The following is a 16,427-nucleotide window of genomic DNA, read 5'->3' as shown; positions in this document are numbered from 1 at the left end:
GTAAGTATTGCCCTTTCTACAACTGTGGTGGCACTTTACATATACAGGAAAACACTTCCTCCTGTAATTTTTTTTAAAATGGAGGTCCAAAAGTCAAAATATTTAAAATAAATTACATTCAACTCCAATAAATTCTCTATTTTATCATTAATTATATTATTTAAATATCCTATAATTTTATTATCTCAATGCATTTCTAAAAAAACTTTATATAAAATTATATTAATTCAACCCTTATTGAGTGGATGAACAAAAAAAACATCTCTCTCTTTTCTTTAGAGTTCTAACGAATTCTCTACATCCATAGTTTTCTTCATGATTCTATATTTTAGAGTATGAGATAGGAAAGCTCTTGTAGCACTGTAGATAACAAAAAGTTGATTTTTTCTATTTTAGAAAAACTGTTTGAGATGCTTTTAACATCCCAAAGAAAAGGCTATGGCGATGGTTATCATTATAATGGTTTGATTAGCAGCAAATACAATGTCCTAATTACAAAATGGTATTCTTTTTATGTGGGTTTAACAATTTTAAATTATGATCAAGTCGGTGATACAACTAATTGGGTTGAACAATGACCAAAATAGATTGGGCGTTCTGCTTTCAAACAGGATTTAGAGTCTTGATTGGGTTTAAGGGATGAAGACTTGTCGGTTATGTTAAACTATTGTTGGTAGAACAACCATCCCAAAAACTAATTTTATATGGTTTCTTCAAAAAAAAATCAGGCCGAAAGTGAAACGGAGGTTTGACTATTAAATTCATGCATTTGTCCTCCGTGACAACTGACCAGGTCTTGATCGTCGGCCGTGATGGAGCTTGTAAAATGGCAGGATTTGCTTGAGGGTTGTGATAGTAAAGTAATCTCTGAATCATCACACTCCATGGTCTTCGATTTTACAATCTTGATTAGATTCCAAAATGTAGCTTGTAACCCTCATTGCCCACAACATGTTTGTAGAAAGTTCACAAAGAATATATGTAGTTTATTAGACCATAGAATTGGATTTAGTAGTTCCTACGGTTATAGCATCTTTCCCCATTTTCTAGCCACCAGAATTTAAGCCACTTAACCAAGATAACTTCTATTGGCATAAATGATTCAAAAAAGAACACTGGCACACCCTTATATGCTTGGACACATGGTATGTGAGAGCCTACAGACAAATCAAAGGACCTTGTTGAACAATTGGGGCTGTGTATGAATTTCCATTGCTGACAGCGCTAGGTTTATCGACCATCGTTTCCGATGTTTTATATCGTGATCACTTACTACATGCACAGTGGGTTGATACTGTTTGAAATGAAACTTAGTTCTATGGAGTAGCATACTGCGGTCTGGCCATCTGGATACACAAGAAAGATGCTACTATTCTGCCCGACTATAATGAACTCATAATTCCAAATGATTGTAAGTTACAAGGTTAATGCTTTATTCATCTAGAGCATCTAATAATTATCATTGACATTCCATGGACTTGAACATGAATTGGGGGCGTGGGGAGGTTTGAAGTAGAATCCAGATCTCTCGTACAAAATTCACTGAGAAAAAAAAGGAAAAAGAAGGCACTTCGTGTGTAGCCAAATCACCTAACACAGATTAGGTACTTGGTCATGGGTCTATATGCCTTTATATAATTATCTAGCATCTAATTGCGTAATTGTGACTTCATTGATGGAAACCAGCACTTGTGGCATGATTAAGGTAGACTCAGATTCAGACTTGGTCGCTTCTGTAAAAAAGCCAGGTTGTTTTGGTGGAGGTAGTGCACCCTCACCACCCAACATGTGAATCACAGACGACATGCTTGGTCTATCTTCTGCATGTTGTTGCACACATGATAAACCAACATGTATTGATTGAAGCACTTCAGAAACATTCCATGAGCCACCTAAAGCTTCATCAACCAGTTCAAGGGGATTGGCTTCCTTGTAGAGTCTCCATGCCTAAACCAACATAAAATATCAGTAAGATCAGGTTAGTAGTGATCAAATTTCCGGTGAGTAACTTCTTCTTTACCCAACTTACATGCCCAAGAAGGTTATTGTGGTGATCTTGATGAGAGAATCCTCTGTTTTTCTTCCCACTCACAATCTCTAAGACCAAAACACCAAAGCTAAATACATCCGATTTTACTGAGAAAACCCCATTTGCTGCATACTCTGGTGAAATATAACCCCTACAACACATTTGAATCCAAGTGAAATGCTATAGAAGATATGTTAAGGTACAGTGAACAATGTGATTGATAGATTCTTACAGTGTACCAACAACTTTCTTTGTATTAGCTTCAGTCTCATATTCTCTGAACATTCTAGCCAAGCCAAAGTCTGATATTTTTGGGTTCATGTCTGAATCAAGCAAAATATTGCTAGCTTTTAGATCTCTATGGATTATTCTATGTCTAGAATCTTGATGGAGATAAAGAAGTCCTCGAGCAATCCCATTGATAATGTGGCAGCGTTGAGGCCAGTCAAGTAACAAGGAGTTGTTTTCATCTGCCACAAATTCAAATTCATTGTTAGTTTGTATTACAGGGTTTAAGGGTTTTATCAAGAGTGTGATCTTATATAATCTTGAGAGTTGAGGGTGTCCAACCAAATAAAAAAGAGTCCAAGCTTTTATTGGGCATATATTCATAAATCAAAATCTTTTCCTCTCCTTGAACGCAATATCCCAAAAGCTTCACAAGGTTACGATGCTGAAGCTTTGCAATACATATAACTTCATTCTGGAACTCAATGAGTCCTTGCCTTGATGTTTTTGACAGCCGCTTGACAGCAATTTCTCTTCCTCCTTCTAGCATACCCTGAAGATCATTTTTGTCCCTAAGTTAAATATGCACTTATTGTTCATCATTGCTGACTATGTACACATATATTTGATTGCATGCTACTATCATGTTTTCTTGGATTTTTTTTTCATTTTTGTCATGCTTTTATGTGAATATAAAAATGTAAATAGTTAAAGACGATAGAGACAAGATCTGTAAGTACATGATTTTTATTTGTTCCTTCAGTAAGGAATTTCATCGGGAATATTTACCTTGTAAACTGCACCAAAACCTCCTTGCCCCAACTTATTATTGATTGAAAAGTTACTCGTGGCCTTAACTATCTTACTCAAGCTGAACAATGGCAGCTCCAAATCTTGTTTCTGGTCCTCATCTACGAATGCTTTGAAATGTGAAAACAAGAATAGTACAACTTATTACGTTGTAGATGAAATATATACAAAGAATATTTTATATATATATATATATATATATATAGCTATGTTTTCCTTGTTTATCAAGGTAAGAGCTTCAAAATTGCAAGTTGCAAGGAAAAGTACCTTTTTAACTTACCCTCAAATTTAAGATGTGATTTCTTCATATTTCTCCAAGCATATAATATCAGTGCGAAGCCTAGCAGAAGCACTGGAATTACCGTCGACAAGATCACTTGAAGCGGTAATTTCTTCTTCTTCTTCTCCTCCTCTCCTTTTCACCCATACGAAATGTCAGTGATGGTAGTTGTAGTTAATACTATAACTTAGCAGGGAAACTACATTCACATCCCTAGGTATTTTACCAAGTTACCAAGCAGGTGGTCGTCTTGGGATTAGTCGGCTCGCATAGCGGGTTGGATATCCAGGTTAATAAAAAAAAAGGTACATCACTCCTCTATATAGGCACTGCCAGTTGCCCAGTTGGTCACTAGCTTGCAGCATAAGTCTGTGAAGGATTATTTTGAACTTCTCCCCTAATCCCCCACCATGCCTGGGAAAATGGTTGGCACATATAGAGATCCCCTATCTATCAAAGCTAGTTTTGGTTTGTTAAGGCGTCCATCTTGCAAAATTTCTAACTAAGCTTGATTCTATTTGTTTGAAGATGGGTGTGACAAAGAAATTGCATGGTACTTGTAACAAGTAGTAGGCTCCGTTTTTGTGTACCAGTGTAGGTCCATGGGCCTACTTTATGTATACTTAATAACGTATGTACTTCATTGTTTGGAAGTTTCACTCTTATTTAACTTGTTTGATTTACACAAACTATACTCCACTCGGAACAGAAGCCACTTTTGGGTTTTTTAACTTCAAAATTTAGCAAGGACTGTTTGTCAACTATGAATGAATCAGAAATGCACTTACGAATTGTATTTGGATTGCGCATGCTTATGTATATGTCTTGCCCTGAATTGTCTCTGGTCGAAGCCTCTCTGACGTCGATCAACTCAGTGAACCACAATAAACAACCATTTCCACCACCTTTTATATCAGTATTTGCATAAGCTGTACAAGAGACGTTACGAGCGCAAACATTCTCACATTCCCCAAGAGACATGGTTTTATTAAACCACGAATCCCGTGAGTCGGGCAATTTCAGGTTTGAAAGCTTCTTGATGTTATGCCCATTTTCACTAGTCATAAGAGTTTCATGCTTACACCAATTTGACCATTTTCCACGAGACCATTCTTCAGGCAGCTTGGGTTCAAATCCTTCTAAACACGCACATGGTGGGGCATGATCAATGTTACAGCTTCCATAAGGACCACATATACCGTAACGATCACAACCATCGCGGATTGTCAATGTATACAAATACAATGATTGTGTTAGAGTATTTAAAAAAAACACGTTAAAGGAACCTTGTTGATCCAATATCATCTTCGTGACTAGTGAAGTATTTACTGATGTGTATCTTAAGTAAATCTCGTCGTCAGTTGAAACAAAATCAAACATGTAGGGTCTGTGTGATGAGCTACCAGACACCCCAGAAAAACCCAAACCATTCCAAGATCCAAGCCTTTGTTGGAAACTTGATTCGTCCTTCATAATATATAATTGTGGATACCCACTGATGTCCATCCAAAGTGTATAAGAACCTGTTGAAGGATCATCAGAACTCTTCCATGATGTCAAGTTCGTCTTTATGCCCGTTACAAGGTTCATGCCAATTTTCATTCCCGGTAGCAACGTGTTGCCAGGATGATCAAAACTTTGCCAAATGAATTCGCCGCTCGTATCATCTCTGAGGACAAAATTTCCGGAATCCAAAAGCTGTGCCGCCAGATTACTACCAGTATTTGTGACTGGTTTTGATGACTGGGATGACCAAATTAAGTTATTGCTAACACTCCGAAGCTGTAGGGTTCCGTCGTCACTGACTTTAAGCATACCTCTGGGATCATTAAGTGGAACCTCTCTATTAGCAACCCATACAATATTATCTGTTGATATGTTCTTATATCGTATCCCCAGGTACCGTGAACTTGAATTCCCAAGGCTGAAGAACCCCAATTCAAAGATTTCACTTGCTGAAACAAGGGTGTCGCCATCTTTGAGGGTATGATTTGAATAAATGGTGTCTATTGCAATTGCACCATTAGTTGTGATCAGGATGAAGAGCAGTAGAACAAAGGAGTAGTTGCAGCAAGTCATTTTGAGGTGCTGCATACAATCTGGTCGATCTTGGCTTAGTTTACAGTTGATATTTAGCAGTCTCCTTAGTCCTTGAATATATTTGTGTCTTGAAGCATTAAAGTCTGTAGTGTTAAGCCTTGCAACCACAACAAAGTCTTTCGTTGAAATTTCTCAAAAATTTGTCTTTCGTTGAAATTTCTCAAAAATTTGTCTTTCGTTGAAATTTCTCAAAAATTTCTCCCAAGTTGTTTCTAGAAGGGGCCACCAACCACCCGAATCGCTATACCACGGGGAAAAGCTAGGTGGATAAATAAGACAGTTGTCTGCTCAACACCATTCGAAGGTGGGCAGCCCACCCCGCCCACACAACTAACCTAAGCCGGTGCAGAATCAATGACGGACCTTAAGCTTGAGAGCTTTGAAGCTTTGTAATATAGCATCAGTGAAGCATTTGAGTAGCGCTACTCAAATGCTACTCAAATGAGCAAAATGGGTAAAATTCAATAGTCTTTGATAACATGTGATTTTGAGATTTTAAAATTAGCTAATTAATACATGTTTATTAACATTTTAAAGCTTCAAATTGATGTAGAAAGAGTTCCAAGTAGTAATATTAACATAAACTAGCGTTTGAAACTGTGTTGTACGTGACGATAGTTTAAAAAAATTGAAGATAAATAGTTGATGATCATATTAATTTTAATTTCGTTTATATAAATGAGTTTTTAAATATATTGATTATATATATTCATTAGTTATTATATGAATAAAAAATTAGAGTCATGTAAAATAAAAATAATAAATAAATTCAAATGTAACTAACGAAGATGAATAGTCTAATTATTTAATATTTTGATAATAATTAGATCAATAAAAAGCAAAATTTGAGAAGAAAAAAAATGGAAATTGGAATTGAGATGCTTAAAAAATGTGTCCTTATTTTTAATGTATTTTCTTATAAAATTACAAATTGAGAGAGAGAGGGAGGGAGAGAATCCACAACAAAAACAAAAAGTAAATCGAAATTTACACAAAATTTGTCTCACTTACCTATCTAGAACATTCGAAAGTACTTTATGGATAATTGTTGAGTTAACTACCAACCGTAAGTGAATAAATCTTGACAAAAAAATAATTTGGGGAACAAAATTGGGAATTATTTATTTGATTTCAATCAGTTTACTTGAAACTTCGACTAGATCATCTTTCAAACTAAAAACAGAATTTGAAAATCTACACATAATCACACGTTTAACAAAACCAAACATACATTCCAAGAGAGAAATCAGAAAAGCGCATACATTCATTATCGCACGAGGAGATAAAAGAGAAAAATTAAACAAAACTTTGGTGCATTTGGTAAAACATGGATGGATTGAATAAAATAAAACATGGATCACCGTTTCATATTTGACATGATTTTTATGTGGAACAGATGTGTTCAACACTCACCCTATAAGACAAGGTGAAACAAGATATTTGACTTCAAGCGATTCACCGAAAGAAGAAGAAGAAAAAAAAACCCATAGTAAACACCTATGCGCCCTTGGACATCTTTTTTGTGAGAGCCTATTCTATGGCTCTCAAACACATAAAAACTCTTGATTGAACAATTGATGACATGTGTGGTGTGATTGGTCATGGCTCTATATGCCTTTATGTAATTACCTAGCATCTAATTGTGTAATTGTGACTTCATTGATGGAAACCGGCACTTCTGGCATGCTTAAGGTAGACTCCGTGAAAAATCCAGGTTGTTTTGGGGGAGGTGGTGCACCCTCACCACCCAACATGTGAATCACGGACCACATGCTTGGTCTATCTTCTGCATGTTGTTGCACACATGATAAACCAACATGTATTGATTGAAGCACTTCAGAAACATTCCACGAGCCCCCTAAAGCTACATCAACCAGTTCCAGGGGCTTGGCTTCCCTGTAGAGTCTCCATGCCTAAACCAATTTAAAGATCTGTAAGATGAGGTTAGTACTAACCAAATTCATGAGAATGAGACTGTTTTTTTTTACCCAACTTACATGCCCAAGAAGGTTATTGTGGTGATCTTGATGAGAGAATCCTCTGTTTTTCGCCCCACTCACAATCTCTAACACCAAAACACCAAAGCTAAATACATCTGATTTTACTGAGAAAACCCCATTTGCTGCATACTCTGGAGAAATGTAACCCCTACAGTACATTTGCATCCAAGTGAAATGGTACAGAAGACATGTTAAGCTATAATGAACAGTGTGACTAATAGATTCTTACAATGTACCAACAACTTTCTTTGTTTTGGCTTCGGTCTCATATTCTTTGAACATTCTAGCCAAGCCAAAGTCCGATATTTTTGGGTTCATGTTGGAATCAAGCAAGATATTACTAGCTTTGAGATCTCTATGGATTATTCTATGTCTGGAATCTTGATGGAGATAAAGAAGTCCTCGAGCAATCCCGTTGATAATGTGGTAGCGTTGAGGCCAGTCAAGTGACGCGGAGTTGTTTTCATCTGCCACCAGTTTGAACTGATTGTTAGTTTGTATTACAGGGTTTAAGTATTTAATCAGGTGTGTGCTTTTATATAGTCTTGAGGGCTTCCAACCAAATAAAAAAGAGTCCAAGCTTTTGTTGGGCATGTAGTCATAAATCAAAATCTTTTCCTCTCCTTGAACGCAGTATCCCAAAAGCTTCACAAGATTACGATGCTGAAGCTTAGCAATACATCTAACTTCATTCTGGAACTCAATGAGTCCCTGCATTGACGTTTTTGACAGCCGCTTGACAGCAATTTCTCCTCCTTCAAGCACACCCTGAAGATCATTTTTTCTCCGTAAGTTAACATACTCATTGTTAATCTTTGCTAACTATGTTCAATTATATATGATTGGATGATACTCTGATAATGCTCTCTCAGATTAGTTTTCATTTTCTGTGGCACTTTTATGTGAATATAAAGACGTAAATAGTTAACATGAGTAGCACCAAGATCTGTGAGTACATGGCTCTTTAGTTATTCTTTCGATAAGGAATTCCATTGGGAGTATTTACCTTATAAACTGCACCAAAACCTCCTTGCCCCAACTTATTATTGATTGAAAAGTTACTGGTGGCCTTAACTATCTTATCGAAGCTGAACAATGGTAGCTCCAAATCTTTGTTCTGGTCCTCGTTTACGAATGCTTATAAAATGTGAAAACACGAATGATATGACTTACTTAGTTGTAGACTAAATATATACAAAGATAATATATATGTATGTATATATATAGATATATATATATATATATGAGGATGTTTTCCTTGTTTATCAAGTGAGAGCTTCAAGCTTGCAAGGAAAAGTACCTGTTTAACTTAGCCTCACCTTTAAGATGTGATTTCTTCTTAGTTCTCCAAGCATATAATATCAGTGCAAAGCTGAGCAGAACCACCGGCAATATTGTTGACAAGATCACTTTAAGCTGTGATTTCTTCTTTGTCTTCTTGTCTCCTTTTCACCATATAAAATGTTAGTGGTCGTACTTCTCATTAATACTAGGCTATAACTTTACGATGAATTTACATTTACATTTTATAGTATTTGACTATATTACAAATAAGTACACTACTCCTCCATATAGGCACTGGTTACCTCTGCTGGCAGCTCCAGTAGGTTACTTGCAGCAAAAGCGTGTGAATGACTATTTCAAATTTCCCTACTAATTCCACACCTATGGCTGGGAAAATGGTTTGCACATATAGAGATCCTCTATCTATCAATGCTAGTTTCCGTTTGTTAGGGAACAATAAACATGTTTGGCACATATAGAGATCCCTTATCTATCAAAGCTAGTTTCAGTTCGTTAAGGTGTCCATCTTGCCAAGTTTCTGACTAAGTGTGATCCTGTTTGTTTGAAGATGGGTATGGCGAAGAAATAGCATAGTACTTCCATAGTATTTGACTATATATCGTATGTGCCTTATTTACCTTGTTTGATCTACACAAAATCAAGCATCCAAGTTAATGCGAACTAACATGAGCAGACCTGAACATCCAATCGATCTAGCCAAGCAAAATTAATATAGTGAAAGAGTGAACCAAGTATCCTAAGCTACACAAGCAAAAGCAAACCAACTATAATCCATGAGAGACCCAAGTATCCTAAACAACAGAAGCAATTTGATCAAGTCAAAACAGAGAAGTCCACTCATGAAGCCAAATTGTCAACCGATTCACAGTTAACCAACAAGTCAAAGGATGGAGTCCACTCATGAGGTGATAATCCCACTTCCATCAATGTGGGACGAGTTATCACATCATACTGTCATTGTAATCTTTTTTTGATGAAGCTTCAAAAGGCATTCAGACGTCAGACAGAAGGTCTCAGAGCCTAGGCCACGAACGCCAAACAGGCTCCAAGGAGACTAGACTTGATGCAACAGATCAGGGCCTTGAGGCAGAGGTTTTGGAGGATGTCAAGGCACAAATTGGCGACAATGAAGGCCATGCATTAAATCCACAGAAGCTGCAATGAGGTCGTGATATGAGCTATATCTCTTCCTACGGCTAAAGTGCTGGAGGCGAGGAAATAAAACCCTCCTGTGGTTGTACCAAGTATTAACCTTAAAAGCTATGATACCATGTGAATGTTCAGATTTCCAAGTATGACGTGTATGTAGCACACGAGATCGTTCCTTTGGCCTTTGACCGACAATCATATGAAACCTAACCAAAACCCAATTCTATCCTAATTCTAATTCTATTTCCAGTACTAAATGATAGTCCAACCATGTACATTAATTGTTTTTGTAACAAAAGTTAGATGTTGGGTGTTTTTCTTTCGTGTTGGCACATTGGCATGCAATAACTGGTACTATCATAAGGTTTGAGAAACCATAAGAATAGGACTTGTGGACACAAAAAGGAATCAGAATGCACTTACTAATAATATTTGGGTCAAGAAATTTTATGTAAATTTCTTGTCCTGAACCATCTCCCGGAGGAGCCTCTCTGATGCCAAGCAGCTCACTGAACCACAATAAACATCCACTTCCGCCGCCTCTAATATCACTATTTGCATAAGCTGTACAAGAAACATTACTTACGCAAACGTTCTCACATTCACCAAGAGACATGGTAAGATTGAACCACGAATACTGTGAGTCGGGCAATTTCAGATTTGAAAACTTCTTGAAGTTATGCCTATTTTCAGTAGTCATAAAATTTACATGCTTACACCCATTTGACCAATCTCCAATAGACCAGTCTTCAGGCACCTTGGGTTCAAATCCTTGTAAACACCCACATTCTGGGGAGTTATTAATGTTACAGCTTCCATAAGGACCACATGAATCATAACGGCAACGGTGCAAGAAAGGCATCATAGATGATACCCATGATTGGCTTTGATCACTCCAAACTAAATGATAAAAGGTGCCTTGTGGATCTAATCTCATCCTTGTATAGGATGAATTGTTTACTAGTGTATATCTGTAGTAAATCTCCTCCTGATTCAAAAATAACTCAAATGCATAGAAGCTGCTTTGTCCCAAACCACGCATCCCAGAAAATCCCAGACCGTTCCAAGATCCAAGCCTTTGTACCAAATGCGAATCTTCTTTCTTGTTGAGTAATTGTGGATATCCATTGATGTCCGTCCAAACTGTATAAAAACCTAGTGAAGGATCATTAGAACTCTTCCATGATGCCAAGTTCCTGTGTGTACCCGTTACAAGGTCCACACCCAGTTTCATTCCTGGTAGCAAGGTGTCTCCAGGATGATCAAAGCTTTGCCAAATGAGGTTGCCACTAATCTGATCTTTGAGGACAAGATTTCCATCATCCAAAAGCTGTGCCACCGGATTACTTGCATTTATGGCTAGTTTAGAAGATCGAGATGACCAAATTAAGGTATTGTCAACGGTTAGAAGCTGTAGGGTCCCATCGTCATTGACTTTGAGCATACCTGTGGGATCATTAAGTGGAACCTCTCTATTAGCAACCCACACAACAGTACCTGTTGATATGGTGTTATATCGTATCCCCAAGTAGCGTAAACTTGAATTCCCAAGGCTGAAGAAGCCCAGTTGAAAGATTTGAGTTGGTGAAAGAATGGTGTCACTGCCACCATCTTTGAGGGTCTGATTTGAATAAATGGTGTCTATTGCAATTGCACCACTAGCTGTGATCAGGATGAAGAGTAGAACAAAGGAGTAGAAGCAACTCATTTTGAGATGCTCCCATACATACAATCTGATCAATCTTTTTGGCTTTAATTTACAGTTAAAAGGGGTATTTTGTGTTTTGAAGCAACAACAACGTCTGAAGTCAATTTTGTGGGCTACTATGATTACTTGTACCATACAAATAACTAAATTGCATTTGTTCAGTTTTAGACCAAGTGAAGGGAGACCCAAATCCATATAAGCCTATAACAATGACAAAAAACCAAGGCAAAATTAAAAATCTTACCCGATAAGTAAATGATGGTGTTAATTTTACTGCGTAAGCATTTGGTAAACAGCCTTCAATCAGTGAATGCAAATCCGTTAGGAGTATCCACAAATGCGTAAGTCTTATATTGACTTTTTATTCATATTTTTATTAACTTTATTTAACAAAAACTTATCTTTAAAACCAACCTTTTCAAAAACTTTTTATATTTAGTATTTAATAATTAATAATTAATGAAAAATGAAAATATATTTGAAAAAGATACAACTTCAACCGGTTATTGGGGGTTGTTTGTTTTTTATAATTCTCCACTTAATTACCTCTTAACTCTTCATCGGTCAGAAATAAGTGATTTCACACCGTTTGTTTTTTTTAAATTAAGAGTTTTTTTTACCTCTTACCGTCCTCTTAATTTTAAGTGGGAATCCTATGTCTGGAATCAATTTAGAACCTCCTCCCATTTCCATTTCGCTCTCAGCTCTCTTTAGCTCTCGATTTCAAGGTCTCGCTTTCAACTCTCGATTTCAACAGCTTTCGATTTTCAAGGTCTCGCTCTCAGCTCTCGATTTCAACAGCTCTCAATTTCAAGGTCTCGCTCTCAGCTCTCGATCTGCCTCTCGATCTCTCAAGAAAGATAATGGGTCTTCTTCTGCCTCTCCATCTCTGAGAACCCACATCTCATCTTCCCTCTCGATCTCTTCTTCTGCTTCTCGATCTCAAAAAAAGGTAAGAAAAATTAGTGGTTCTTTGTTGAGTTATTTGCAGATTTATGGCTTATGCTACACAGAGTGATGCTGGAATTATGGTTCTGTGTTGGAGCTGTTTATCTTGTCAATTACCCATTTAAAAAATTATCTAATAAGCTTACTTGGAGATGTTATTAGAAACACAAAATCTCGGGTTTTAGAGGAAACCCAGGAGAAAACGGGTAGAATCCGTTTGCAATTGAATGCCCTCACTGAAAATTACAGTAATGCCCCCAGAGTGTAAATTGCTTCAATTTTCTAAGATCTTGTCAAGGACTTGGTTTATTTCATCCTCGCTTTTCTCCCCTTTTTGGTCTTCCGATAATGTTTTTGGTAAATTACATTTTTGGTCCCTTTAGTTGTTACTCACTATTAAGCTTGGTCCTTATCTTAAACTAATTATATTTTTAGTTATTTTGTTTTACTTTTGATTCCTCTGATTAACTTTAGTTAAAAAGGTAAAAGTTTGTTTGTTAGCAGCTTAATGAGACTCACAACTTATTCAGTCAGTTATATATGATCGTCTGGTAGTAGCTTAATGATATAAAAAGTGGCTTATTCTGTGAGTCCTTGGGAAGACCTTCATGCAGAAAGCCAATATTTTCCAGACATGTCTCTCCTAAATAAAAAAAAACATGCTATTTTTATCTACGAAAAACACTCTGAACAAAAACCTTATCAATTCATACAGACAAATTAATCTACACAGACAATTTTATTCATATAGAACTTAACAGAAAACCAACCAAACAACCCCAACTTAAATTAAGGATATAATTGTCCTTGTACATTTTTGTCTTTTTCCTTTTTTAGTCCATATAGTTGTCGCCTACTATTAACTTTCGTTCCTCTTTTGTACTAAGGACCAAAATTACATTTTTGGTCCTTATGGTTTCGGATTTGGCCCATCTTGTTCACTCTGTTAAAAAAAACTCGGTTAAGATAAAGGGTATTTTCGTATTTTTTTACTTTTTTTATATTTTTTTTCCTTTTGCTATATTTTTAAATGAGTTTCAATGTGCAAATTCTTTAACATGTGTACAACCATTTTTGCCTGGTGCAAGTCTCAGGACCCCTACCTCCCAATTCGGTGAATGATCGATCGGCACTATCCCTCCGGTCATAGCAACCCATCTCTCTTTCCGGCAAACCCAAATAAAAAATCAAAATCAAAACCCAAATTAGAACCCTGTATCAAAACCCAACTCAAAAACTAAATCAAAACCCACATCAAACTAAATCAAACCAAAATATATATGAAAACAAAAGCAGTAATGCACTGCTTAAAACGATTGAAACAAGGAGGAAGAAGATGAAGAGTGGGAGAAAATACTCACCAGTGCATACCCTCTATTCGATCTCTGTCCCAACTGCGTATTTCAAAATAAACCCATACCCAAGGAGAAAGAGGATGAACAGTGGGAGAAAAAACCTACTGCCCCCTATAATTAAAACCCACACCTTTATCGCCTCCTTACCTGCAAAACATTAATTGGCCGGGTATCAGCAGATGATATATATATATATATATAGGTGACATCTCCGGCCTCAAACCCAATTTCATCTGGGAACCCTAATCACAAACCCACGTTCAAAACAAACACAAATTCTAAAATAAAAATAAAAAACTAAATCCAACACAAATCAGAAACTAAATCAGACCTTAAATAAAAAACTAGATCAAAACCCTAAATGAAAACCCTAATAAAACAAAAACAAAAATCGATTCAAACCCAAATTTGAGATGTAGGTCGCCTTTGAGATGAAACAAGGAATGCAGGTGTTCACGTCGGGAGAGAGAGAGAGAGAGAGAGACCATGAAGAAGTTATAGACCAGATCTGCCGGGGAGAGAGATACCGTGAAGGAGATGTTCATGTCGGGAGAGAGAGATAACGGAGCTGATACGCCGAATCTTCTCAACGGAGAGAAGAAGAAGGGCTGCCAGCAAAGGGAGAGGGGGTACCGGAGTTCACCAAAATTACTTGATATCTTTGTAATTTGTTCATAGACTTGTCAAAAAAACACATTTTTTTACATAATAATAATAATGTTTATTTATTTAATAAAGAACGAAAAAAATATAAAAACATGAAAATATTCCTAAGTTAACAAACCTATTTAATAAAAGTTAGTATTAGCAATCAAAAATGAAACAAAATGACAATCACAATGATCAAAAGTGTAATATATATATATATATATATATATATATATATTAAAGAAGAAACTACGTACAATGACGTGACATCTTCTCAAAGCTAGAAAATGTTTTATCATTTATCTTCTTTTCTCAAGCTTTTCTCACTTCAATATTTATTTTTGATTTTTGATATTCATTAATTACTTCAACCTATTCATGTTCCCTCTAATAATTGATTTTTAACTCTCATTAATTTTTTCTTTTCAGTTATAATTTTCCATCTTCTCTTCATGGTATACCTCTATGATAATCTATCTATTAATCTCTCAATTCTTCCTCTTTATTCAGTTATAATTTTGTGGAGGCGATGTATATTTTTGTTGATTTGAGACGTCATTCAATAAGACAAATCGGTATGAGTTTTTGTTTATGTAAGTATAGTATTTCGTCTTTTAATCGGAGACATTCACACTAAAGCTGAAATTATGTAGACATATGAATATTTTGTGTGTGGATAAAGTGACATATGAATCCTTGATGAAATAAGATAACATTGTTTAAGCATAACAATCTCTCTTAATTTCTCACTTCTTCATCTATTCAGTTTTTGTGGAGATGATTTGCATTTTTGTTGATTTGATGCGTCATTCAAAAAGACATATATGATATGGGTTTTTGTTGATGTAAGTATAGTACTTCGTCTTTTAATTGGAGACATTCACACTAAAATTGGAATTATGCAAGCATATGAATCATTTTTGTGTGTGGATAAAGTGACATATGAATCATTGATGAAATAAGGTAACATTTTTTAAGCATATGTAGAACATAAAAATAAGTATTTTTTTGTTTGTTTATCCATGAACTTGATAAACATTAAGCTAGAATATTTTTGCATTGATGCTAAAAAAGTGTATCAAGAAAGATGGTTTATGATTTTTTAAGATCGGTAATCTTTCATATGGTTTTTAAGACATCGATTTTGATCGGTCTATTGCGATTTTTTCCTTCTTTAGCAATGGGCTTAAAAATTATTTTCAAATATTTTTACTTCTTAAAGAAGAAACCAAACATAATAAGGTGTCGTCCTCTAAACATTAAAAACCTCTCATTATTTTTTCTTAGATTTTTGATTTTTAAAATATTTGATATATGTAAAAGACTTTTCCATCCCTATAGTTAAAACATGAAATTCATTAGGATAAGGTTCTTTTGGTAATTTTAAAAATTTTAACCTACAACCTTTTCATCTTCATTCTTGGAGGTGAAACCTCCCAACCCTTCCATGTGCTCCTCTATGATTTGTCCATCAATAAATCTCTTTTTCTTTTTCTCTATCATTTGAAGTATTCTTTATTTTACAAACCATTATTATTCAACAAAGTCTTTTTTCAGACAAACTTTTTTCAATCTCTCCATCACTTGATTTATTCTTAACATGTATATATATATTATATTATTTAGAAAACAATATATTTATTAAATGATTGATCATACAAGTTTCAATTATTTTTGTTTTGTACGCATTACATATTGACTTTTACTATTTTCAAGTAAAATAAAATATGTCATATTAGAATTAATATACAAAATTTATATCAATATATAAAACTAAAAAAAACTTACTAATCAGTTAAAATCAATATATAGATATAAATGAAATTAAAATTAATATATAAATAAGATTATAATCAATGTACATAAT

At 35.3% G+C, this 16,427-nt stretch overlaps 3 protein-coding genes across 4 annotated transcripts; all 3 read right to left on the bottom strand.

Moving 5' to 3' along the window:
• Positions 1–1,591: 1,591 nt before the first annotated feature.
• LOC112502393 (G-type lectin S-receptor-like serine/threonine-protein kinase At4g27290) lies at positions 1,592–5,447 on the bottom strand. 2 transcript variants are annotated; one of them, XM_025106284.1, is made up of 7 exons: positions 4,110–5,447; positions 3,348–3,471; positions 3,047–3,168; positions 2,600–2,810; positions 2,262–2,499; positions 2,030–2,180; positions 1,592–1,947 (listed from the first exon to the last, which is right to left on the bottom strand). In XM_025106284.1, the coding sequence occupies exons 1-7, from the start codon at positions 5,439–5,441 to the stop codon at positions 1,639–1,641; spliced, it is 2,487 nt and encodes an 828-aa protein (XP_024962052.1). In that variant the 5' UTR covers positions 5,442–5,447; the 3' UTR covers positions 1,592–1,638. The 2 variants fall into 2 exon arrangements, with proteins under 2 accessions (XP_024962052.1, XP_024962056.1); XM_025106288.1 differs by having other exon boundaries at positions 3,047–3,191; positions 3,371–3,482; positions 4,136–5,447.
• A 1,184-nt stretch (positions 5,448–6,631) lies between these two features.
• LOC112502406 (G-type lectin S-receptor-like serine/threonine-protein kinase At4g27290) lies at positions 6,632–14,379 on the bottom strand. The gene is made up of 6 exons (XM_025106296.1): positions 14,315–14,379; positions 13,919–14,059; positions 8,767–8,892; positions 7,677–8,215; positions 7,445–7,595; positions 6,632–7,360 (listed from the first exon to the last, which is right to left on the bottom strand). Exons 3-6 carry the CDS (start codon positions 8,800–8,802, stop codon positions 7,073–7,075), a joined length of 1,014 nt encoding a protein of 337 aa, XP_024962064.1. The 5' UTR covers positions 8,803–8,892; positions 13,919–14,059; positions 14,315–14,379; the 3' UTR covers positions 6,632–7,072.
• Positions 10,179–11,609, bottom strand: LOC112526037 (G-type lectin S-receptor-like serine/threonine-protein kinase At4g27290). Its single transcript, XM_025136415.1, has one exon. It carries the CDS (start codon positions 11,607–11,609, stop codon positions 10,179–10,181), a length of 1,431 nt encoding a protein of 476 aa, XP_024992183.1.
• Positions 14,380–16,427: the final 2,048 nt, after the last annotated feature.

This window comes from Cynara cardunculus (genome assembly GCF_001531365.2).
Source record: "Cynara cardunculus var. scolymus isolate 2C chromosome LG 1, CcrdV1, whole genome shotgun sequence".
Lineage (NCBI taxonomy): Eukaryota > Viridiplantae > Streptophyta > Magnoliopsida > Asterales > Asteraceae > Cynara > Cynara cardunculus.
This window is presented reverse-complemented; position numbering and strand designations above follow the sequence as displayed.

Coding starts and splice junctions, on each gene's coding strand:
- LOC112502393 (XM_025106284.1), bottom strand. CDS start 5,441: ATGCAGCACCTCAAAATGACTTGCTGCAACTACTCCTTTGTTCTACTG. Junction 3,472..4,109: donor GCATTTCTGATTCATTCATA/GTTGACAAACAG, acceptor GGAGAGGAGGAG/AAGAAGAAGAAGAAATTACC. Junction 2,811..3,046: donor GTTTTGGTGCAGTTTACAAG/GTAAATATTCCC, acceptor AATGATCTTCAG/GGTATGCTAGAAGGAGGAAG.
- LOC112526037 (XM_025136415.1), bottom strand. CDS start 11,609: ATGAGTTGCTTCTACTCCTTTGTTCTACTCTTCATCCTGATCACAGCT.
- LOC112502406 (XM_025106296.1), bottom strand. CDS start 8,802: ATGCTTGGAGAACTAAGAAGAAATCACATCTTAAAG. Junction 8,216..8,766: donor GAAGAAATCACATCTTAAAG/GTGAGGCTAAGT, acceptor AATGATCTTCAG/GGTGTGCTTGAAGGAGGAGA. Junction 7,596..7,676: donor AAGAAAGTTGTTGGTACATT/GTAAGAATCTAT, acceptor AATGTACTGTAG/GGGTTACATTTCTCCAGAGT.